This window comes from Sinohyriopsis cumingii, chromosome 7 (assembly GCF_028554795.1).
Source record: "Sinohyriopsis cumingii isolate HCF-2022 chromosome 7, ASM2855479v2, whole genome shotgun sequence".
Taxonomy (NCBI): domain Eukaryota; kingdom Metazoa; phylum Mollusca; class Bivalvia; order Unionida; family Unionidae; genus Sinohyriopsis; species Sinohyriopsis cumingii.
The window spans coordinates 61,600,546-61,627,037 of NC_142967.1; the positions used below are offsets into that span (position 1 = coordinate 61,600,546).

Sequence of the window (26,492 nt, forward strand, 5' to 3'; positions counted from 1 at the left end):
AGAAGTATAAGTTTCTGTTTTAAATTCAGCATCAGGAAATTACCCAACTTTCTGACATGGCGGGGGCTCTTAGACAACTTTCTAAGCTTTCTCAGCCTCATAACCAAATGTTCTATCATCAAAGAAGGTTTGAGACAAAACTATGAAGCAATTAATGAATGTATCCAATATTTAACATGCAAACAGACCGAAATGAGACAATATGCCTTTGACAAACATTTCCGTAATTACTGTAAATCTTTGGACTTCGGTCACCCTAAGTTATTTTCAAAAGTAATTTTTTATGACCTATAAATGTTGGGACAAAAAAAGTAATTTTTTCATGCACTATCAGTCTTGGGACAACTTCAACATTTTTTCCCCACTAATCGAACAATGTATTTCTTGATTGTAAGGAAATTAAAGAAATGGTGACCATAGTTGTTAAGGGACTATCAACAGGAATTGTTACATAGGAATGTTATAAATTTATATAATTTGGTTGAAAAGTCAATAAACATATTTATTTTTCATCTGTTTCCTTTTTATTTCTATCCAATTCAAATGGGTATAATTTGATTGATGACAAGAGCTGAGCATTAGCAGGTTGCTATAAGCTTTTACAACAGTAACCTATCCCTTTTGTCTTCAGTTTTTTATTGTTTGTTTATGCATTATTGCATTTGAATATTGTATCAATGCACATGTAATTATGTATTATTTTGCCTTGAAAATGCAAATACCTAACTTGTTAAAACTGTTCCCAGTATGACAAGAGCGAACAACAATAGTGTTTAGTTCAAAGCTTGCATATAGTTATAGCATGTTTACATCCCATTGTCACCGCATGAACATTGAAGATTTTGACTTGCACCAAACAAATTACATCCCATGGATTTTAATTATAAGCACAAATGAGCTAAACTTAAATTATACCTCAAAATATGATTAATTTTCAGAAATGTTTTGAAAATAATTGAAATACCTTAAACGCTCAGATGGAGAACATGTTTACTCGGCCACAGTAATCGTGATACTCAACCGAGCAAGTGTTCATACCTTAATTGATTGACAATGATATTGACATTATGGTTAGTCAGCTAAAGATAATTTTGGAACCAAATAATTTAGTACTGCTATTATTTTTATGCAGGGCATCTCATCAAGCTCAACCCACTTTAGGTTTTCCAGCAGTTAATTTGTGTGGAGTAATGTTGCAGAACAAATGGTTACCGACATTGCTGCCAGACAAAAATCACATGCCAGCTTCATGGATCAAACAATTACCATGGTCTCCTGTCAGAAAACAAAAGACAAATCTGCCAATTATTAACAACAGGAAATGCTGAGACAACCAGCTGTCCAAAATCAAAGGTGGAATGAATACTGTGTTTAAAGTTATGAATTTGTGTTACAGTAAGCCGAAACACAAAACTAAAAATATATCAGTGATGATCAGTTAAGTACTGTATGCTGGTTATACAACTTGTATAATTAAAGATGTGTGTCATTTCCTATGATTTACATCACGTTGTTGGATCACACGTATCTCTGGAGAAAAAACGGTAACTCTTGAGCGCATGGGTCAATATAAATAAAATAGTAACTGATGTCTTTTAAAAATTTGATATGGAAGAACAAGATTTGGTAAAATCAACGAATAAAGCAGAAATCTGCATCTAGTATTTTTGGGGAAAAAAAAAGGATATACCATTTCCATTGTTAAGTACTGGTCTGAATACTATATTATGATACCGGTTGCAGAGTAAACTCTACAGCATCCCGTGTATTAATGAAGTTTTTATTTACTTTTTTTTATTTCAAAAAATTGGAAAATATGCACATGCAAAATAATAACAAATACAATCACAGTAGTTTACAACAGTTTCTTGATGTAGTAAATGAACAATCACTGGCCACTGCTGTATGTCATATCTTGCCAGTTTTGTCTAGACATTTTTTTTTAAGTCTGTAAATGTTGGGACATTGAAAATGCTATTTGTTTTAATGCACATAAATCTTGGGACAAAAACAAAAAAATCATAATTTTTTTCATGTCCCAAGATGTACAGTCATTTGAGTAGTTAAATCTTTTAGGGAATACTCCATAGTTATCTATTGGGGTTCCATTCGTGTTTCATTTCTTGAAGTCCTGGACATCAAAGATTGAAACTTGGATGTCCCATACCCCAGCCTATAAGTCCCACCTTTAAGCTTACTAAAAAATAAATTTATTACATGTTTAGTCATCCCCACTTGAATATATAAATTAGAACTTACTAATGACAAAAATAAAATTTCCATAATAAAAGTTAATTTTTAAAATCTTATTCTTAGTTGAACACACAAACAAAGTTAATTGCATAACAGGTACAAATTGCACCCTTTTTCTATGATTTAATTCTACTTAGATTTGCACTATATTGATTAACATGGATTGATTATAAAGACATAAAAAGTTAACAAGTGAAAAATCCAACAATTCAAGACCATATACAGGATCCCTATTAAAGGTCCTTTTTATTCAAGCATTGAATATGTTGCCACATACATCATTTTCTTTCACTTCAATGGAAAGCAATGGAAGCTGGGAATGCCGAAATCAGGTTATGTTTAAGTATAATTCTGTAACAAAACGAATAAAATATATTGAAGTGTTTAGATAGCTTCATCTAGTTCAAGATTTTTTTTTATCATCCATTTAATCGATTTCTGTATTCCCAGCTTCCATCACATTCCAGCCAACTGAAATGTAGGCAAACAGACCTTAAAAACATGTCCATTTGCTTCTGTGGGAATTTGAATTTACTAGTAAAAAGACACCAGAGTTAGTAAAGTCTGACTAAAACATTAAAACTAATTTGTAGAAAAGTGTTGTTATTGGCTGCCAAGTGTGTGAGAAATTCCTGAAAATTTTACCTATCGTTCTGATGTTAATAGACATTGGAACACACTACACAGCGTCGTTATTTTTACAGTAAGACCTCGACGTCCAAAACATAAATATCAGGGTCGAGGTCTTACATTGTAGGACTAGGTCAATGTCTTACACAGTAGGACTACGATAAATATCACCATGTTGGCCAATTCTGCACGTCGGGTAATTCTGCGCAACGATACGTCATTTCTGTAAACATTGGATCACATGTTATTTTGGGTCAAAAATCCATTTTGTATCAAGAAAGAATGATCATACTTTAATTGTGAAAATGATGAACTTCACTAATTGTGTTTTACAAGATCTGTTTAGTTTGCTTAATATCTCTTGCCATTCATTGGCACTTACACTGAATTTGGTAAAACTAGCTATAAACCTGACCTAATTACTCGACTGGACTGCTGACAGAAACACTCCAAAGTAATGTATTTAATTTCTATAGCCAGATGGATAAACATTACATATTTTCAAAGCTGTGTGCAGAATAGGCCGACATGTTGCGAGTCATGAAAACACAGGAGTGGTATATTATTTTGAACAGAATATTCTGGTTACAATTGCCACTTTCCAAATGGTAATCAATGCAGTATTTCATTTTCGTCAATCGGTTGAATTCAGTATGTGTTTTGCTTCAATATTGGAGACAAAAACCTTAGGTGCACAGAAATGCCTGACAGAATAGTATATAATATTCACTTTAGTGTTACATGTACTTTAGCGAACACTTCTTTTAGTAACAAAAACCTGACACCAGGAAACATACATCAGGAATGATAATAAAATTACTTACTTTACTGTATGAATTTATTATTGGTTCCTGACACCTATTAAAACAAATGAGGTCGCTTGTGAGGTGTATATTTTACATTTTTACACAAATATGCTGGCCGCTGGTCGCGTTAGAAGGGTGGTATTTCTTGAGGGGTACTTTTGAAGACAAACACGCCTGTGCCAAGGAATTCTGGTCTTAAAAAAAGCTGGGGACCGCTGATCGGGGGTGGGGGGTACTTTGTGTATGTGTGTGTTCTACATATTTGAGTGACAACCATTGTGCTTGTAATCGAAAACATGGCGCATTATTTAGTTCTGTCTAAATCAAGGTGCAGAACAGTAGGAGGATACCATGGTTTGTTTGGGTTTCTTTATATTCCATTGCAAGTTTTAAACTGAGATATAGGAATAATATGATTTTTAACCACCTAAACTTAAGTGATCAACGATAATATAAACCATCAAATATGACTCATTTGTTCTCCCCCCCCCTCCCACAGACGGCAATCGGTCCTGTAAATATTAACCAGCCACAAGGTCTGTCTGTGATTTCTGAGCGCCTTTAACTACTGAATTACATCGAATAAATACTGTATTTCACTTACCTAGGTGTTGCCATTGTTTTATTTCTTTTATACTGTGCAAAAAGTTAAATATTTATACACTTTCAATAACTGTGTTGTTCAACTGCATTTTGAAAAAGCCGCATATAAGCGATTTGCTGATTGGTTACTTTTCAAATCTTCCCGTCGTTCATAAACTACGAATAGTAACTCTATCGGTATGATGATTGTGTCCCTTAAATTAATCCCAGTGTATTATGTTCATGTGACACCGCGGTAATCTCAAAGGATCAACTGGTTTACAAAAGTTAAAACCTGCTAACTTTTAAAAATGTCTTATTGAAAATATGAGGACATATTCTTAAAACATAAATCTTGATCGCTGATACTCAACTGAATAACATAAGTCGCATTCGGATGGATATACATAGAAAGTTGTCAAATCTCCAAGGCTCTTTCTTACTACAGTAATTAGACCAACAATTTTTCAAGAATTTAACTTTCACAATAAACTTTTCACGATAATGATACAATATTACAGTTCATGACTGGACTAAGAAAAGGAGTGTTTACAATTTTTGATATATAGAATTAAGATAGAAATAATTTTCTTTGTTATTAAAATTTTTTTGCAATAAATTGGGTTGAGACTTAGAACAGTATCTTAAAAAGGCCATAACATGTGTACCTGTCAGTTTTAAACATAATTTAATGATAACGATCCAAACATCAGGATTGTTGTATTGATTAATTTAGAATTAAGAGCATAAACGTGAGCCAGCAACAGTATTTGTGGAACAAAATATGAATACTCATTTTTTCGAAGATAGTGGTTGCAATTGTGGAGTCTTGAAAAATCAAAATACAAGCGAATCTTCAAATAAACAATAAATGACGCATTTGAGAATAATTTAGCAACCCAATATGCAAAAATTACGGGAAACATTTTTAAAAAAAAATGAAATCAACAAACATAAGCATTTCTTTTAGACAAAAGTTTAAATCGTGGGGCCTTTTTGTTTATCATTTTAAGAAAGTGATTGACAAATTCAAAGATCTGTTTGTTTAATGACTTTTTGTAAAATGGTTTGGGAATATAAAAAACAAACTAACTGGAAATCAATTATATATTTTAGTAATTTACAAACAATCATTCTTTACATTTTATGTGGAAAAAATTGTCTTTGGGATGTGAGAAATTGTTTCACCATGTTTTACATGAAGGTCGTTTTATTGCTGGCTGATACCGAATAGCTGACCCACAACCCCATCCGTTTCATAAAGTAAGTTATATTTACGGTCAAGTTATTAGAGTTATACCCTGGAAACGGTTGAAATGCAGGGATTTCTGAGGGCGTCGCCATCTGGTCCCACATCCGGGGTTCCATCCCACAGTCCCTCCGCTTACTTGTTTACGCACCCTCCCGACCCTCCCCTCTATATTTTTGATCCACCCGTTTTCATAATATATAGAATGAATATCAACTTCAAATTATTAGCAATTTTATTAACTGAATTTTAACTTATTTTCGTCGACCTAGTTCTATATAATAATAACAGATGACGCAAACAGATTTTGCAACAGGAAGAGTTGAAAAAAGGAGCCCACCGTCCGAGTTTGTCCCTTATATACTTTTCCTTATATCTTGAGATGAAATTCTAACTTAAATGCTACCATGTGCCTTCCGAAAAAAAATAGTTGAGAAAAGAAATAAACGTGTGAATTTTAAAGTCTATACTACAAAGGTATGTTCCAAGGAAATTTGTTATACACTTTAGCAATTAAGAAATACATATCGAAACATTGGTTTACTGATACTGTTTAATGCAAATGTCAGATCAATAGAATATAGGAGTCCCTCTGAGGGACTGACACGGCATTGTCCGAAAATAAATTGGGTGGGAATTCATGAGCATTCCCTTTCTTTCTTCTTTTTTTTTTAAATGTCTAAATGCTGAAAAACATCGCAGCTTCACATAATAAGTACAAAACTGCAAGCGGTGAGCATTAACACAACACCAAGGGTAAGAAGGTTTAGTTTTCAAACCTGTTCACATCAGCGCGTTGATCAGATCTGCATCGTTTTCGTTCAGGACCAATACAATATTGCGAGAAGTGTTTTGGTGAAAACCACAATGTTACTGCCGCCATTTTTGAAGAGGGGTTGGTTGGTTGTTGTGGGGTTTAGCGCCATTTTTCAGCACACGATACATAGCGGCCATTATTAATGGTGGAGAAAGAACCAGGGGAACCCCCCGGGAAAGAAACACCGACCCACGAGAAGCTACTGGCAAGCTTTCTCACATACCCACATTGGCTGAATCTGAGACTCGAACCGACGCAGACAGAGGTGAGATGGCAGTGATCTGTAACGGAGACTACTCGGCTACTCGGGGCCCCTTTGAAGAGGGATGGTGATAACAAGATTTTGTTTTTGATGTCAGTTATGATTGACATGTTATAGGTCAGATCAGAGCCAGTTTCATTCAGGGACGCAGGCTGTATAGGTTTATAATGAAAAGCTCACGTCCCTACAAGCATTAATTCAGGAGAAGTAGCCATAAGACAATTTTTCAAGGCGACTATTTTGGAGATTATATCAGTATCGTTTTAATACGGTCCCAATCATATATTGCAAGAAGCGCCTTAGTTAAATCCCATTTCGATAAGTTCATCCGTTCAGGAGTAGTAGTAGGAGCAAGGTTTTCCTGAAAACTTCTGTGACGGACATATTGCTAGGTCATATCTACAGTTTTCTTTTATCCCCAATTACACCTCAGAAGATGTATTTCATAGAAAACCACATATAGATCTGCCATAAATTCCGGAGGTGTAGCAAAAACAACATTGTCAAGAGGACTTAAATAACAGCCGTGCTGGATGTCGGATCAGCGCAGTTGTCATTTTGAACCATGCACAAATCATAATACACCCTTTAGTCTAGTGCCAACTTTGATATGACCATCGATTTGGGAGAAATAACAATAAAATATCTTCGAAATGGCCGCAACAGTGTCCATTTGATTATCAGATCGGCAGTTTTTATTAACGATAATATTTATATATTTCTACATGATTCTCTGAGATATTTGAGACATCTTGCTCTCAGGGATGATCTTCGTGTTACTATTATGAAAACGCAGTAGTTTATACGTTGTACTATATCTTGTTTGATGCATGAAATAAAAATCCTTTCTCTTTTTTGAAATTTTGAAACGCAGCTGGCTTTTAACTCCACGGAAACTTTGAATAAATACCATACTTTCTTGATAACAACACCGTTTCCTTCAGATTAAACTCATGAAATACTGATATAATAGTAGTGAAGGGGGGCACTTTACGGTCAATGGGAATTAGCATTACAAGACCCCTTGGGCAAGATTACCGTCAAGGGAAAATTAACATGGAGAAAATCGTGGGTAAGATTACCGTCAAGGGAAATTAACATGGAGAAAGAAAAAATCGTGGGGCACTTTAGCGTCAAAGGAAATTAAACAGGGTGGGCCTTTATAGCGTCAAGGGCTTTCACTAAAGTGGGCCTTTATAGCGTCAAGGGAAATTGAACATGGGATTTTTTTTATATTTTTTAAAAAAAATAAATAAAAAAGGGGTAGGCAATGGAAAGACTATCTCTTTTCGAGAAATATGGCTGGCCCTGAAAAGGGCCTTTGGGTTTATGTTAATGTATTCATAAACATAAATGGCACCGCATTGGTCTTCTTCTTGTCCTTAGGCTGCGTCTTACTGTTGGTCCGTACATCAGCACTCTTTTCAGGCATCCTTGTCTTTCGACGTAGATCCTACGTATCCACAGGCTGGTGTTTGTCCTGTGGACAACGGTCCACTTCGATCGGACATACATGAGCAAGTATGTCTTTCGACGTAGATCCTACGTATCCACAGGCTGGTGTTTGTCCTGTGGACAACGGTCCACTTCGATCGGACATACATGAGCAAGTATGTCCGAAACATCATGGAAGACACAAGGGTGGATGACTCAACTGTAGTCCACATCTTGAAGCAACGAGAACAGGTGAATCAATGCAGTGAACGGCGCTTATTTATAGGTACAGGAAGGATTGAAACGGATTGAGTTCATTCACCAATCCGAACACGCGTTACAAAATTCAGTCAGCCCGCATCCAATCCGAAGAGAGCAGTCTGTGACGTCTGTTGGTCTATATAGATTCGCTAGCGCTTGTGTGCAGTCAATCTATGCGACAGTGATTCAACATGACGGAAACTCAGAAAACGATCCATTGGGCTGCACCAACAGGGGAGACTGCCCAAGGGAACCCGGACTTACTTTCAGAAGAGGTGAATTGGGATTTTGTGGATTTTCTCTCCTCGCAAGAATTTGTTCCGGAACCTGCGTTACCTTCTTCATTACCGCAAGTGGAGAATTTTAGACAGAGACAGAAAGAAGAATTGGAGAAATTTATACAACGACAAAAGGAAGCGGAACAAGCTTTTCTCCTACAGCAACAGCAAGAAGAAGAGGTAAGAAAAAAAACAACAGCAGCAACAGCAAGAAGAAGTAGCAACAAAGAAACAAGAGGGTGAAAATCAAACGGTCACGGTACTGTTGGACATTTTAGCGGAGTTAAGAAGTCTGAAACAAATGTATCAGACTTCTTTATTACGACCGAAGAGAATACGACCTTCCCGAGCTAAACACGTCAACCCTGTGACTAAGCCTACCGTACCACCCTTAGTGATTTCAACCCAATCATTATCATCATCAACATTACGCAGTCCAGAAGTAGGCCTTGGCCGTGGCAAAGGCTTAAGGCAGTTAAAGTTGATTGCTTAAACTCACCCCTTCACCATGAAGAAAAAGGCCCTTTTCAGGGCCACCCACATTTCTCGAAAAGAAATACAATTTCAATTTGCCAATAACTCAAAAAAAACCCACCCATTTTACCCTTATAGTACGTGTCTGTGTATGAGTGCGTGAGTGTACGTTCTTATTTTAAAATCAAAACTCAAAGACACTTACCTTATATCATTCATTTATTCTTTTATCCATTTTTTTTACAATCCAATTCACAACACAACACTTTAATAAAAAGTTCATTGACTTCTTCTTTCTCCTTGTTTAGTCTCTCTGTTTTTTAAATTTCTTCACCGTCTTTTCCTCATTTTCTTCCCTTCTTCTTTTCTTCTTCTCCGGTTTCTTTGCCTCTTGTAAATAGAATTGTCTTCTTTCTTCCTCTGAAGAATCCCTCTTTTCTTCCGAAGAATCCCTCTCTTCTTCTGAAGATTCCCTCTTTTCTTCTGACTCCTCTTGTTTCTTTTTTGGGCAATCTGGAGACCAATGTCCTTTTTCTTTACAATAATAACAGGTATCTTGACTTTTGTCTTTTTTATCCCCTGTTTTTGTTCTTTTTTGACGGTCTGGACACTCTGAAGACCAATGCCCTTTCTTCTGACAGATATAGCAAGTATCTTGACTTTTATCTCGAAAGGAAGGAGAGTAGTCCGTAGGCTGGTCTGAAGAGAATTTCCTAATGACCCCTCGCAAAGCTCTGACGAAACGTTCCATCTGGTTAGTCTCTTCCATCGTTGTGCTCGGCTTGAGAGTGAAATGAATAGTGAAAGGACAAGACACACACCCTTTTATATACGCTGGTCTGCTATGACTATAAAGTAGCTCATGGTGTTTGAACTTGAGTCATTTGACTTTTTGCTTTCAAGATGAAACGATCTAATTCATTCGAGAAGAAAGAAGAAGAAGAAAGTAAGAGGCAGAAACGTGATCTATCGCCTCGTACCAGGGCTGAAATCTTGGCACAAATTCATGCCAGTGATTTTGAAGAGGACATGAGTGAACCAGAATCCGAACCCTCTAAACCAAGTTCACCACCCTTAGTCAACCCTGAAAATTACTATTCCATTCGAGAGACGGAAAAGCGCTCCTCTAGAAAATTTAGAACCACGGCTTACAAATACACGGTGAAGTTTAAAGATTTCAAGGCTGAAGTGCCGTTAGAGAAAGCAGAAGTGTTCATCACTGGTGTGTGGGATTCTTTGCTCACTGCACTCAAGCGACAATGTCAACCCAAAGAAGACGATCGCTTGAGACTTTCCATACAACACGTCGGTTTGAAATCCCCTGTTAGGATCGAGTTTAGCACCCCTGCAGAATTGACTGCTTCCAAAGTCATGGACAAGATTCAACACGTGCAACAATCTAATGACCAGTTTGACATCACCGATGGTAAAGCCACACTGGACATGACCCACGTCTCTCCTCCTCAAGGGACTGGACGCAAAAAGATGTTATTGGTGGACGACCTTCGCAACACCAAAAAGAGTCTCGTCCGAATTCGCAACCCTCATGACCAGATGTGTTTAGCCCGTGCCATCGTGGTGGGACGAACCTATGCCAACAAGAACGACACGGCAGAATGGAAAAGAACCTGGAACACTATTCAACAATCGGACCGAGCCAAACAACGAAACGAAGCAGAACTCCTGTTGCAACAAGCTGGCCTGTCCAAAGACACACCCTGTGGCATTCATGAGATGCAAAAATTACAAGATGTCCTAGCTCCACGATACACCTTGAAAGTGCACCCTCAAGAAGTGCGCGGACCTCTATTGTTTCGAGGGCAAGACTTTAAGGACGGAAAATACATTCATGTCTATTATCACGATGACCATTTCGATACGATTACCACTATCACTGGATTCCTGGGATACAGTTATTACTGTGAGAAATGTGACCATGGTTATAACAATCGAGAGCAACACAAGCATTGTGGATCGAAATGCACAGGATGTTTGGCCTCTTCACCCTGTCTGAGCGAAGAACCAGTGCCTTGTTCAACTTGTCTGCGCACGTTTGTCAGCCCTACCTGTTACCAACAACATTTGAAGACGCAAGGTTCACAGAAGAAATGCGCTTCTCAACTGCTGAGATTGTGCTCTACGTGTGAACAAGTCATACGTACCAATAATACCAAGGCACACGTATGTTCAGGAAAGAAAAAATGTCACATTTGTCACGACATCGTGGACTTGGAACACCAATGTTACGTGCAAAAATACCAACCCCCACCAGAGAAAGAGGACGGTCACAAGAAGAAAGGCAATTTCATCTTTCTCGATTTCGAATGCATGCAAGAGACTGGCATTCACATTCCTAATTTCTGCGTGGCTCATCGAGCGTGCGAGAAGTGCATTCAAGAACCTATCTTCAGTCATTGCCCTCACTGCAGCAAGATTCCCGGAGGGCGTGAAAAAATCTTTCGGGGGCCGAACACGTTAGCCGATTTTGCCCAGTGGGTCTTAGTCCCCGTCGACAAGACGTGGAGCCAAGAGGACATCGAACGTTACGGAGATTGTCATCGTCATGCCACGGTGATGGCTCACAATTTCTCCGGTTACGATGGACAGTTTCTTTTGAGGTACTATACGGAACAAGGCACCGAGCGTCCTAAAGTGACTTTGAACGGAGCCAAAATCATTTTCATGCAAGTGGGACAAGTACAGTTTAAAGATTCGATGAGCTATTTGGCCATGCCTTTGAGTCGAATGCCTAAAACGTTTGGAATGACAGAAATGGCTAAAGGGTACTTTCCACACTTTTTCAATACGGAAGCCAATCAACTTGCCGTTCTACCCCATTTACCTGAGGCTCACTATTACGACCCCGACAACATGCGTACCGAACAACGAGAAGCTTTCTACGCTTGGTACCAGGCTCACGCCTCAGACCCTTTCGACTTTCAGGAAGAAATGCTAAAGTATTGTCGTTCCGACGTGGACATTTTACGGCGTTGCTGTGGAAAATTTCGAGAACTGTTCATGGAACACGGAGGTGTCGATCCTTTGAAAGAAGCTTGCACCATTGCCAAAGCGTGTTCCTTAGTGTATCGACAACGATTCATGCCTGAAAACACCGTGGCTGTCATCAGTCCTCAAACGACCCACTATGTCAAACGTCAATACTCGGTCAAAGCCCTACGTTGGTTACATTACTTGTGCGACAAGGAAGACAAGTGGATTCAGCATGCCCGCAACGGAGGGGGTGAAAAGACCATCGGAACGTATTCGGTCGATGGCTAGGACTTAGAAAACCCCAAGATCGTGTACGAGTTTAACGGTTGCTTATTTCACGGATGTCCCGTCTGTTACCCTGACCGTGGCACCAAAAATCAGTTTTTGCAACGAACCATGGAAGACTTGTACCAGGACACTTGTCAGCGACGCCTAAAGTTAGAACAGCAAGGATACCAAGTGGTGGAAATGTGGGAACACGAGTACGATCACCGTATGAAAACCGATCCCGAGTTTAAACGCCTCGTGGAAAGTTACCAGTTCATGGACCCGCTGAACCCGAGGGATAGTTTGTACGGAGGAAGGACCAATGCCACCTGTTTGCTGTACCAAGCCGACGAAGAGAAAGGAGAAGAAATCAAATACTTGGACGTGTGTTCGCTGTATCCCTACGTGTGCAAATATTGTCGCTTTCCTGTAGGGCACCCGCAATTGCTGACGGAACACATCGACCTGAAAAACATTCGACAATACGAAGGCTTGATCAAGTGCAAAGTTTTGCCTCCCACGAACCTATACCATCCCGTCTTACCTCACCATTGTCAAGGCAAACTGATGTTTCCCTTGTGCCGTACTTGTGCCGAAACGTGCAACCAAGACCAACCTTGTCAGCACAGCCAGGAAGAACGGGCCTTGACGGGAACCTGGGTCAGCGTAGAATTGTTCAAAGCTCTGGACATGGGATACCAACTGTTAGAAGTGTACGAAATTTGCCACTTTCCCAAGACACAACAATACCGCAAGGGTGACCCTACTCAGAAAGGCATTTTCGCCGACTACGTGGATGCCTTTTTGAAACTGAAGGAAGAAGCCAGAGGCTATCCTTCCTGGTGTCACACTCCCGAAGACCAAATAAAATTCAAAGAGAAATACTACGAACAAGAAGGCATCACTTTAGACCACATCGAGAAAAACGAAGGCAGGCGATCGTTTGCCAAAGTGATGTTAAATTGCTTGTGGGGTAAAATGGCACAACGACCGTGTTTACCCAAGACGGAATATTTGACAGAACCTTCCCGCTACTTCCAGATGATTCACGACAAAACCAAATACATGAAACACGTGGACGTCGTTCGAGAGAATTTGATCTTGGTCAATTACGAAGAAGATCTGGACTTTGTACAAGACGACCCTTTTGGAAATGTCATCATTGCGGCTTACGTGACAGCTCATGCTCGCTTAAAATTGTACGAAGCTTTAGAACTGTTAGGGGAACGTGTCCTGTACTTTGACACGGACAGTTGCATTTACATCCATCACCCGATTCAACATCACCCTGACATCGAAGGAGACCGTTTAGGAGCCTGGACAGACGAGCATCCCGACGACAAGATTCTAAGTTTCGTCAGTGGCGGTCCCAAAAATTACGGCTACGAATACCGGGACAAACAAGGAGAAGTGCACACGACGTGCAAAGTGAAAGGACTGACTCTGAATTATCGTACCAGTCGAGTGGTCAACTTTGGGGTATTGAAAGAAGCCTTGCAATCGGGAGAGGATGGAAACTTTAAAGTGACCACCTATCAACCGAACAAGATTGTACGTTTACCCACTCACCACATCGTCAGTCGACCCTTGGACAAAGTCTATCAAATCGTGTACCAGAAGCGAGTGCGACTTCCCAATCATTTCACCTTACCGTATGAACACGTTGGTATAAAACATTGGTTGTAAGAGGATAGTCACCCACCAGAAAGATGACTTCGCCACAGCAAGAATCGAGTGAGAAACCCGATGAGAACTCCAAGTTCAAACCCTACCATTTTCCAGTCTTCTTACCTGACTATTGTGATTGTGCACGTCGATTGGACACGTTTCAGAAATGGCCTACGGAGAGGGAAGGATTACCTTCTTCGCATGTTTTAGCTAGAACAGGATTTGTCTACTTGGGACCTGAGTCAGGATTGGGATACGAGGTACAGTGTTTCGCTTGCGGACTGAAGTTACGAATGGATCTATGTATCTATAAAGATTCAGTTATTCTGGAGCATACTCGATGGTCTCCGCATTGCCCTTACCTTTCTATGGCCTTTCCACCCATCACACTACGGTACAATGTTGACGGTACCTTAGAGACGGTACCTTCCAGAACAGGACATAAAAAACGTAAAAAAGGAAAGATGTACAAGCTGGAGACTGCATTGCGACTAGTATAAAAAGGGGCTATGGTCAAGATCGATAGTTCATTGTGACTACCAAGACCGAGCGAACAAGATGAATACTTTGAAAGAGACATCGTTCCAGTTTGGGGATTGTAAAAAAGTTGTATCTTCCTCTAGTGTGACTAATACTGGATGGATAAGACCCATGCATTGCGACGGAAAATGTCCGGAAGGAAACTGCGATTGTCCATGTGGTTACCATTGTAATTGCGCAACGGAGTTTGCAGACGAGTGCGATTGTGAGCCTTGCGATGGATACGATGCTGTACCTTGTGACCTGAGCGATGCCGTAAAGCATCATGGGAACTTTGTTCTCACTGCCCTTATCATGGAAAGTGATGCTGTGCGTGTCAAACCTGAGGGATGCGAAAGCGATGCCACTCGTCCTCTTGGACATTTTACTGGGTTTCGTTTTAAAGGGGAATGTTCACCTTCACGTCTACCCCCCTACGGATGTCATCCAGCCCTGAGCAAACTCCTACCCATGTCACTCAACCCTCATCGAAACGAACCTGTGAAAGACGAATATTCGTTTCCTGTGCGTTTGTCGGAATACTGCGACTTTGAAAATCGTCTTCAATCGTTCAAAGGAAAATGGCCTAAGTATCTGGGAGGACCGACCCCCGAAGAATTAGCCAGAGCCGGATTGTTCTACTTGGGCGAAGGAGATAAAGTCAAGTGCTTCAGTTGCGGTGTGTCACTTCACCACTGGGAACCGCAAGATTCGGCCTACGTAGAACATGCTCGATGGTCACCGAATTGTCATTACTTACCCTTAGTGGGACCGAGACATTGAAGTAACTTACCATGTCGTTGACGAAGAAGAAACCAGATTGGTTAGGAGTCAAATGTTGGACATCACCCAGACCAGTATTTAAACTTCATTTCAAAAACGATATTGAATCATTACCTAAAGAACTACAAGAGAAGATTTACAAGGAAGTTTGGCAGGGGTTTGCCAGAGTGAAATCTCAATGGGTCACTGTAGAACTTTTGTGTCGAGAAATTCGTAAGAGGAAAGTGAAAAAAGTCAACCAGTGTGTTAGATTTCTTTGGGTCAAGGGTGCATTCCTCCTATTGTATCTCTTTAGACCGTTTACATCAAAAGAGTTCAGTGACATTCTTGGACGTTACCCTGAATGGCAGTGGTCAGAAATTACTTACTATGTGGATTACTTTTGTGAATTGTACGGACTGACCTATTCATGAATACTTTACAAGAGAACATTCGTGCTTTGCCTGTGGAGTTGAGAGAAAGGATTTACTGAGAGCTGGTCAAAATACAAGTGAAACGTAAAGAACAATTGCATCCGATACGTCACCAGATCTTTAACCACTGGTACCTGAATGGTATAAGAGAACTGATTCGTCAGAAATTCTTTCAATGGTCAGACATTGTTCAAAACTTTGAGGTCGCTAATGACCGACATGTTCATGATTATGGTTACTTCGAGATTCACCTAGTGCAACGCATTGAGGAAGACAAGTTAAAGGATTACCAACATTTGTTACGTGGAATCTACTTAGCGGAAGAGGAAACTTCTAAACGAACTCTGACGTTTCGGTTACAGTATGCAAGATTTAGATTCCCTACTGGAGAACGAAGATCTCTGGCTAGAAAGTACGTGTATTGCATCCGAAAAAAAGAGAATATAAAAACAGGCTGCCATGCCACGGTTTATGTCACATGTCATTGAACAGATTCCGTGGAAGGAACTCAATGACCATATTCAAACCGTGGATCATTACCATGAATTATTACAAGAACTGTATCCATTCAATTTGGGACGACAAGTGGTGTGTGTCTTAGTGACTTGTTTTCTGGGATTTCGTTTACCAGCCGATTCTTTGTGGACTCTTTACGATCAGTACTTACCACCTCAATGGCCTTAAATGGTCACGAAAAACTCCTTTTGCTCAAAGCCTTGCGGTTTCATCTGGATACTTCTCGACCTCAACAGGAAAAAAAGATTCGTTAACTTTTAGCTACCCAAGACGTGTATGACGATGTGTGTGTAGCTTGTGACTTACATCCCCATTGGACAGATGTCCGTGCCTGGAAAGAATGGGGTTTTGAGGCCCAGTATGCACGAGAGTTGTTCAAGGAAAAAAGTTACTTTTCAACCCGTGTTAGTGACGGTGCCAGAAGAACCCGTCACCCAGGACAGGACTGTCGTGGACAGACCTGAAAGACCCTTTCGGGAGGACACTTGTGTGACCTTACCCCCTACTATAGAACTGGTTAGAACATTACCCAAAACATGTTGTACAGACACTTGTGTTTATTCCACGTTCATAGTTATCATGTGCCTTTTATCCTTGTACTTAAGCCTTTGGCTTTTATGTATTTTTGTCTTTCGTGTTCATATTTGAAACATTCAATAAACGTGTTCTGAAAAAGTATATAAACTCTTGTCTTGTTTGTTTTCGTGTCACAAGTGACATTTCTCACACCATGGCTACCTCTGCTGTCTCTACTCCCTCTTCCTCTACTGTCAAAGTCATCGACGAACACTTAGATCATGCCAGTTGGGAGGCTTTGTATCTTCGCCATCCCTTTAACATGCTCATTGCTGGACCTAGCGGTTCAGGCAAAACCGAATTCGTCAAACGTTTGATCGAACATAAACATCATTTGATCGATCGACCACCTCAACGGATCGTGTGGTGTTACAAAGAGTGGCAATCGGCGTACAACCTCTTGCGAGAAAGTCAAGGCGATTCCATCGTGTTTGTGGAAGGCATTCCTAAAGAAGACGACGGCATCGTCTCTGACTCCCGTCAAACCCATTTGGTCATTTTCGACGACATGTTAGGAGAAGACGAAGAAGAAATTAAACTGTGGTTCACGCGCAAAGGGCATCACCGTAATGCCAGTGTCATTTACATCACCCAAAATTTGTTTCAACAAAGTAAAGCCCATCGCACCATCAGTCTCAATGCGCATTACGTGGTCTTGTTTAAAAGCCCTCGAGATAAATCGCAAGTGCAAGTCTTAGCCAAACAGTTAGGAACGCCTTGGCTGACTCAGGTGTACGACGATGCCACTCAAACGCCACACGCCTATTTACTCGTCGATTTGAAACCTACGACTCCCGAGGATTTGCGATTTCGTACCCACTTGTTTCACCACTGGTGCCAAGACGGAGGGCCTGTCCTGTACACGTCTCCGTCCTCGACTTCATTTCACTCCACATAAAAAAATCTATAAAAACCTCAGACCCTTTCTCGTTTGCCTCACACAGTGTGAACATGACGTCCCTTCAGTCGCATCTTCCCGTCAAATTGATTCGTGCCTTGTATGGCATCAGTCGAGAAAAAGATCCACAAACACGAGCTCGTGTCTTAGAAGCTAGTCTCAAAGAAGTCTTACGATGGTTCACGGTGACGGCACATCAATTACTCCAAGGAATCATTCAGATTCCTCATCAAACCAAACGCTTTTTCGATCGAAACAAAGTCGCTTTGGTCCAACTGGCTGATCCCCACATCGACACTCAAACCAAAAAACAAATCATTTTGAAACCTGGAGGGAGCGGTACTTTAGGAGGGGTCATCATTCGCTCACTCTTAAGATGGGATCCTAATGCCCCCAAAGTTATCCCCAAGACAAAAGTCCAACGATGCCCCAAGAAGAAAAAGAAAAAGACCAGGTCCCCAAGAAGAATAACTTCTCCAGTGGCAGGACCCTCCTCTTACCAGACACCACCACCCCGGAAAAAGAAAAGAAGCCCCCAGAAAAAGAAACAGAGAAAAAGTCCTCAGAAAAAGAAAAGTCCACAGAAGAAAACTAGTCGCAAGAGAGGCACTTCGGCCAGGACACAACCTTACACTCGCAAACCACGAACTGCCACAGCGGTAACTGCGTCTCCGGCAGCCTCACGTTTATCCACTTCTCCGTTGATGTCACCAGGAACTGAAGAGTACTTGGAGACGTTGATCACACCAAGAACTTCTCCGTTGATGACCCCCAAAAGAACTTCCCCAGTGGCAGGACCCTCCAATTTAGTGGCAGTGGCTGCTGCTCACAAAGTACCTTCTCCCAAAATCAAAGTCCATGAAAGATCGGGCATGTTACAAAGTTTACTGGATTTGTCCAAGCAAGAACTGGCTCGATTTAGTCCGTTACGTACCCCTGCACGACGTGTCATGCCTGTCCTCAAACTGATACGCCGTAAAGACAATCAGTGGCGACGCGTTCCAGTATAAAAAAGGCCTGTGACCGAGTAGGGTATCAGTGTTTTTAGGTGCTCCTGAAGACTCAAAGATGTCACCCTCCAGAAAACCCCAAGGAAAGAAAAGGAAAGGACTGCCACCACGTTTAGCCAAACACGGGGACCTGTTATCTGTCCTGTCCAAAGCTTCTCCACCCCTACGAAAAAAACTCATTCAAACGGCCTCCAAAGAGGTCATCGATACCGTGTGCGAATGTTGTTTGAACGTTTTGAAAGGCACGATCCCTTTGTCCAAACACCAGAAACAATGCTTAAGCAAACATCGTCACGTTCTTCGCCAAATGGTTCGAAAGAAAATTCCCATTCGTCAAAAAAAGATGTTAGTGCAACGTGGAGGCATTTTGCCTCTCTTGTTAGGCCCCATACTGAAAGGAGTCTTGGGAACCATGTTGGGAGGACTGGTGGGAGCAAGATAAAAAGGCCCTCGGAAGTCCCAAGATCTCAGAATTGACCCCTGACAACCCTATGGAAGGACGAAAACTAGCTTTAGTGCCTTACAAACGATGGATGGAATACCATCGGTGGCAAGAACAACGCACCCCGCATTTACCTCCCAATCCCCATTTGAGCGAGATGTCCCAGTTACAACACGAATTGCAGTCCTTGATGGATCGCCAAGATTTGTCCGAAACAGAAAAATCGCAAAAGTACGGCCAACTCTTGCAACGACTGCAACTCTTTCACCAGAAAGCTTTAGACGAAACAGCTCTACCCACTCTGAAAGATTTTAAGACCTTGATGAAAAGTCCAGCACCATCACCAGTACCAGTACCAGTACCAGTACCACCAGTACCCGTGACCAAGACAGAAAAAGGAGAAGAAGAGGAAGGGTTTCAAACTCCACCAGAAAAAGTACGCAAGTTAACAACACCACCTACCTCCAGAATTGGATGGATTAAAAAGATGATGGCCACCCCTTCTTCCTCACAAGAGAAAAAGAAAGTGAAGACAGAAGTGAAGACAGAAGTGAAACAAGAACCGATATCCCCCGCACAGACATCCTTCTCCTCTTCGACACCTATTGCTGGCCGCACACGCAAAGCATTGCAATCCAAGAAAATACCCCAAGAGAAAAAGAGTAGCCTCTTCCAAGAGTGGGTGCCTTATTAACACACAAACACAAAAAATGGAAAAAGTCTTAGCCAGCATTTACTACGATCCCTCGCATCCTGCAGGTTACGCAGGAGTTCAAAAATTGTATCGTGCTGCCAAAACTCGACTGAAAAGTCTCCGTTTACCTCAAGTACAACGATGGTTACAAGAACAAGCTACCTACACTTTACACAAACCCATTCGACGCAAGTTTGCCAGAAGTCGCACCCGAGTGGAAGGCATCGATCATCAATGGCAAGCCCATTTAGCCGATGTCTCTCATTTGGTCAGCTACAATCGTGGCTACAAATATTTGTTTTGTGTCATCGACGTCTTTTCCAAATTTGCCTGGGTCGTGCCCTTGACTTCCAAATCGAGCAGCGAGTTAGTGCGAGCCTTACAACGGGTGTTGAAACAAAGCGGTCGTCACCCTCTTCGATGGCAAACGGACAAAGGTACCGAATTTCTGAACCAAGCTTTCCAAAAAGAATTAAAGAAACGTGACATTCATTTTTTTACCACCGAGAATCCCGAAACCAAAGCCAGCATCGTGGAACGTTTTCAACGCACTTTGAAAGAACGCATGTGGAAATATTTTACGCATCACCACACTCTGAAGTACATCGACATCTTACCGCACCTGGTGCAAGCGTACAACCAATCTTACCATCGAAGCATCGGACGTGCCCCGCAAGACGTGACTCCCGAGAACGAAGTGTTGGTGTTTGAGCGTCTGTTCGGTACGTCCCCGACGAGGGCTGTCCCCAAGAAAAGTGAAGAGTTGGCCGTAGGAGATTGGGTGCGCATTGGCAAAACCAAACGCACTTTCGACAAAGGTTACTTACCTAACTGGACGACCGAATTGTTTCGTGTCACTGGACGAGTGCATGGCCGTCATCCTACCGTCTATAAATTGGAAGACATGAACGGAGAAGTGCTCAAAGGAACGTTTTATTTGCCCGAGTTACAACGTGTCACCAAAAAAGAAGACGACGTGTACGACATCGAAAGCATTCTCGAACGCAGAACCCGTAAAGTGGGCAAACGACGTGTCAAAGAAGTCAAAGTACGTTGGAAAGGATATCCACCCAGTTTCGATTCTTGGATCGACGCTTCGCAAGTCATCGACTATAAAAAGAAGTGACCATCATGACCTTTCACACAACAGACGCAGCTACGTCGACCACTCCTTCTTCACCTAGTTCTTCTGTGCAAGATTTACAAAAACAACCCTTGTGGGTGTGGTGTGGAGAACGTGCGCCTAAAACGCAAATCGTCTTTTTCTGCCAAATCTTCGTGGTGTATTGTGTCATCGGGGCAGCCATTGCCAATTTGAGTTTGCAACAAGGAGACAAACAATTGTGGACCATTTTATTGAGCAGTTGCATCGGTTACCTGCTTCCCAATCCCTCCCTGAAATTCTCCTCGAACGGGAACGTTGTGTCCAGTGCCAGTGCCAGTCACCACTCCAACCACAACCAGAACCCCATTCTAGACGGAGACACGCCTCTGACGTCCAGTAATATCCCCTCGGACAGCCACAGAACTCTGGAATTATGAGTCACGAAAACCAATTTTACTTAACCTTACCCAGTGACAGTTCCATGGAGGTGTTTCCCCACAACACGTTGTGCTGTTACACGGCTAAATTACCTCAGGCCATCCAGTTAGATCACGAAGCCCATTGGGAAGTTGCTTTAGTAGAAATGATTCACCCGACCCAAGTCCTCAATGTCCTTCCCAATCAAAATAAATTTGATGTGGAAGTTCATGACGAGCAAATGCAACAGTGGATGGATACCCATAGCAAATATGACAAGAAAACCCGTACACCAAATCTAAAGTGGACCACCTATCACTTGTTCATTCCCCCAGGCTATTATTTTAGTGGTCAACATTTGGTCAACACCATAGCCACCAGGTTTAATGGTGTGTTTCTGAAAGCTTTGGAAAGTGTCAAAAAAAGTGTCACCCTGGAGTACCACAAAACAGCTCGTCGCTTCCTGATAAAATTTCCTGAGGGGCCCAAAATCATGTCTTTCTTATTTTGTCCTGAATTGTTTGACATATTGGGCGGTGACATGGAGCTGAGGAAGAAAGTAGAACAAAAAACACAACCCGAATTACCAGTCATTTACGACAACGATTCTTTTGCCAAGTATTTTCGTACCCCGGTAGAACTGAACCAAGGACTGAATTTGATGTTTGTGTACTCTGATGTGGTGGAATACAACGTGGTGGGACACACCTCCGTGCCGTTACTGCGTGTCATTCCTTTCAAAGTGGATTCTGCCGCAAACGCTGACGAGGAAGGTGGAAACACTTACCACGTCCACCGCGAATTTGTCCATCCTCACTGTTTGCCTGTCAGCAAGTCGTATTTGGACACGGTCAACATTACTATAAAAGGAGATTTGGGACAAAATATTCCATTCACCAAAGGAAAAGTCACGGTGAAACTCCATTTTCGAAAACGGTTTTCTCACGACTCGTAAGTAAGTCATGTATCCAGTGTACCGAGGGGTTGCTCGACAGCGAGGACACGGTTTAGGAGACATGTTAAAATCGGCCTTTCGTTCGGTGGCTCCGGTGTTGAAACCGATGGTGACACGCGGATTGCACGCCTTGAAAGATGCGGCACTGACACAAGGCAAAGAATTTCTCCAAAATGTTATCATCGACAAACAAAACCCTAAAGAAGCCTTCATGAGGGCAGGCAAAAATGTCTTGCTGCAAACGGGCAAAGACATTTTAGGCCGACGAGACACACCTATAAATGCCCTGCACGCTACCGAGTCAGGCATTCAGCAAGGACAAGGCAGAAAGAGACGACGAAGAAAACACCCTTTCACCAGACTTCAAGCGAGAAAGGCCAAGAAAAGAAGAACCGTTCGAGACTGAGACGTTTTCGATTATTGAGAAAGAACAGAACAAAAAAATGATGCACCGAGAGCCATGCGCCTGTTCCAAGACAGAACTGGATCTGTTTGCCATGCCCCCCACCATGATGACCATGCAAGAATCCCAGTGGGTGGAATTTCACCCCGTCTCCTTATTGACAGCCTCAGCTCCCATCGAGTTTGAAATCAAAGGACAGCCCGAAGATTACATCGATCTGAATAGCAGTTACTTGTACTTGAAAGTCAAAGTTGTCGATGAGGACAATTCGACCCTAGATGGCGATGAGGTAATAGCTCCCGTCAACAATTTCATGCATTCCTTGTTTAGCGGAGTGGACTTGTACTTGAACAACAAACTGGTCAGCAGCAGCATGGATACTTACCCTTATCGAGCGTACCTGGAAAATCTCTTGACGTACGGAATAGATGCCAAGAACACTCATGTCAATGCCTGTGTGCTATGGGAAGCTGACGAAGCAGGCCAGTTTGAAAGATTCGAAACTGATGCAAGCAAAACACCAAACAATGACGGATTTGTAGAACGAAGAGACAAAATCAAAAACGGACAAAGTTTAGAACTGATGGATCGTTTACATCTGGACATGTGGTTGCAAGAGAAATATTTGCTAAACGGGGTGAATGTTCGCCTGAGACTGAATCGCAGCAGTGCCGCTTTCCATTTGATAGGTACTACTGTTTGCAAAACTGTCATCGAGGAAGCCAGGCTCTTCGTACGCCGTGTGGAAGTGTTACCTAAAGTGGGAAACGACATCAGTCAGACGTTGAGCAGAACGACCGCCAAGTATCCCATACGACGCGTGGAAGTGAAAACGTTCACCATTCCCAAGGGACAGCGATCCATGATTGAAGATCATCTGTTCCAAGGACAGCTACCCAAACGTTTAATCGTTGGTATCGTCGAGAATACAGCCTTCAACGGAGCTGTCGAAAAAAATCCTTTCTACTTTCAACACTTTGGCGTGTCCAAGATCGAAGTTAGTCGCGATGGCAAGACCTTGTGTACCCGACCTTTCGAACCTGACTTTGAGAAGAAGAATTACTTGAGATCGTACTTGTCCCTGTACGAAGCTACCGGCCAGTTAGGAACCAACACCAGTCACGGCATTACGTACGAGGATTACGCAGGAGGTTATGCTTTGTGGGCTTTCGATTTCACTCCAGACCAAGGCAGCGACGAGGGACATTTCCACCCTATAAAATCCGGCCAAATTCGTGTGGAAATTCAGTTTGCAAACCGAGACCCTGATGTAACGGTGAACGTCATCCTGTATGCCGAATTTGATAATACCATAGAAATCAATAGTTTGAGAGAAGTCATTCTAGATTACTAGAAGCCATGGAAGACTGTTATCCCTCTTTACCTAGTGGAGAAACTTTGGACATGGAATGTAAGGAGACCGTGGAAAAAGAAGAAGAAGTGATCATGATGAAGTCCCGATGGCCAGAACAAGAAGCGCATTTAGTCTCCTGTTTTGCCAAACACTTGGTCGACAAAATGACGGAATTGATCAAGAAAAATTGTTATGGATGTCAAAACGATCATCCCAGTCAAATTCAACACGATAAATGCCTGATGTTAAGTCAAGAAGAAAAATTGGACGAGTATCTGGACGAAGCTTGGAGTCTTATCTCGAACAAAGACGTGTTGCACCAGTGGTATAAAGACTTGCGTGAACATTCTTGTCCACCATTAACCACTCAAGAGATCCATCGTATCGAAGCTCTCCTGAATCAGAGTGAGGAAACAGAACGAATAACCGTTTATTCGTCAGACATTTTCAAGCAAAAAGTCAGGATCGAATTGACGATTTATTATTACCTGTGAAGAAGAAGAAGAAGAAGAAAACCACACAAATGGATACCTGGGAACTTTATTACCTTTTGAACCACAGTTCGTATACGTCTTCTTGGAATCCTGTCGTCTGTGCTAAAGATGAACTCCCTCATCGCAAACCTAAAGACCATCAAGCTTACGTGATCAACACGGACGACAGTCATCTCCCAGGAACCCACTGGGTAGCCGTTTACTTTCCTCAAGAAGGATGTGTGGAATATTTCGATTCGTACGGATTGCCCCCTTTGGAAGACGATATCATTGACTTTATGAGAAGAAATGCTCAGACCACCCGATTCAATAATGTGAAATTACAAGGCACAGATTCCTTGGTGTGTGGACAGTACTGTGTGTATTTTCTGCATCATCGCAGCCTGGGCTATTCCTTAGAACATTTAGTGACTCATTTTGATCCTCGTTCTTCTGCTAGAAACGATGTGAAAGTAGATCGATGGTTTTGTGACCATTATGCTTATCTTTTGTCTCAAGCTAGGAAACGTAGTGTCCATCAATGGCCTAATGATTTCCAACAGTGGAAATCACAATTTCATTCACAACGTTGTCAGCCCTGTTTAAAGTAGATTGTCTATTGAGAAAAAAATGTTTGTGATTTGAAAAAATTGTTTGATGTTATAGTGTTGGATTATTGTTAAAAAATGTTAGAGTTGTTGTTGTTTAGTGTTAAGTGATTTTTGAATAAAAAATGTTGTGTTTTGAAAAAAATGCCTTTGTGGTTTGTTTAGCTATAAGAATGTTGAATTGATGCTCTTTCATTTCTTACTATCCCTCTCATGACACTCACTGAACGTTGCGGCTCGAAAACCGTGGGGGATGTTTTCCTTCACGTCCGCGCTTTGACTTTAAGAACCGGGGTTGTTTCCAGTCTGACCATCCATTGTCGACTCATCCTCCTACGAAGATGTGCTCCAAACTAGCTAAACTCAACGAAGCCTACGTGAATTTGCATAGGGTCAGACACAGTCTGATACCGAAGCCAGAAGAAATAGAGAATGTGAGAATGTTAAAAATCACTGAAGACCTGATAGAAGAGCTCTTCAGAGAAGAAATGAACAGGGAAAAAGAAGAATGGACAGAGAAGTACAGACTTCAGAGACAGCAGCAACAGCAGCAGCAACCTGAAGCTGACAGAGGCTTTGTCGATTGCCGTATCGACACTAAAGAGTTCTTCTTCTCTTTTCGAAGAAGCAGACCTATCGCCAGAAAGTCTATCCTCAGAGGACATCGCATTCTTAGAAACTAAAAAAAGAATGCCATAGCAAACAAAAAAACAGCCCTTTTCAGGGCTACCCAATACTCTAGAAAAGAAATAACTATCGATTTGCCAATGTGTAGGTAGAGTAGTGTGAAAATAAACACTAACTCTTTATTAATAGTGGAAGTGTATGTGTTTGTGTGTTTGTGTTAGTAAGTGGTTAAGTAAGTTGGTATGGATAGTAGATTAAAATGATGTTTGTTTTTTTGGCTGTTAGAGGTGTATATTTTGGGTTAGATTGGATTGCTTTGCGTATGTGGATAGTCTATTGAAGTGATTGATAAAAATTTTACAATAGTGATGGGTAGCATAAAAAAGTGAGTGAGTGTTTCTTTTAGGTCCGCGCGTTGTTTTGGGTCATGATCTAGGTAAGATCAATTTTATGTTATTAGGGGGATGTTTTCCATCACGTCCGCGCTTTCACTATAAATTGAAACTCACTGGGCAGTCTAGCTACCCTTGTTGATTGATCAACACAGCCAGAAGAATGAATAGCAGAATAGTGAAACTGTTAGAACTCCAGATGCACCTGGAATATGCCAGGCGCATAGTAAACGAACTATCAGCGGAGGCTATCGTAGAAGAAGCAAGAATGAAGAAAGAAGAGGAGGAGAGAAGAGAGAGGGAAGAAGAGGAAAAGAAAAGAGAAGAGAGGATGT

General features: G+C 41.5%; 1 protein-coding gene across 5 annotated transcripts in view; it reads right to left on the minus strand.

Moving 5' to 3' along the window:
- The window catches only part of LOC149795365 (protein regulator of cytokinesis 1-like), a 61,332-nt gene extending 56,933 nt beyond the window's left edge, over window positions 1-4,399 (minus strand). For all 5 annotated transcript variants that reach the window (XM_089965137.1, XM_089965138.1, XM_089965139.1 and 2 more), the window contains exon 1: window positions 4,294-4,399. In XM_089965137.1, coding sequence (XP_089821263.1) covers window positions 4,294-4,307 — 14 coding nt within the window. In that variant the 5' untranslated portion in view covers window positions 4,308-4,399. The remainder of the gene's footprint in view (window positions 1-4,293) is intronic.
- Between the last annotated feature and the right edge of the window lie 22,093 nt (window positions 4,400-26,492).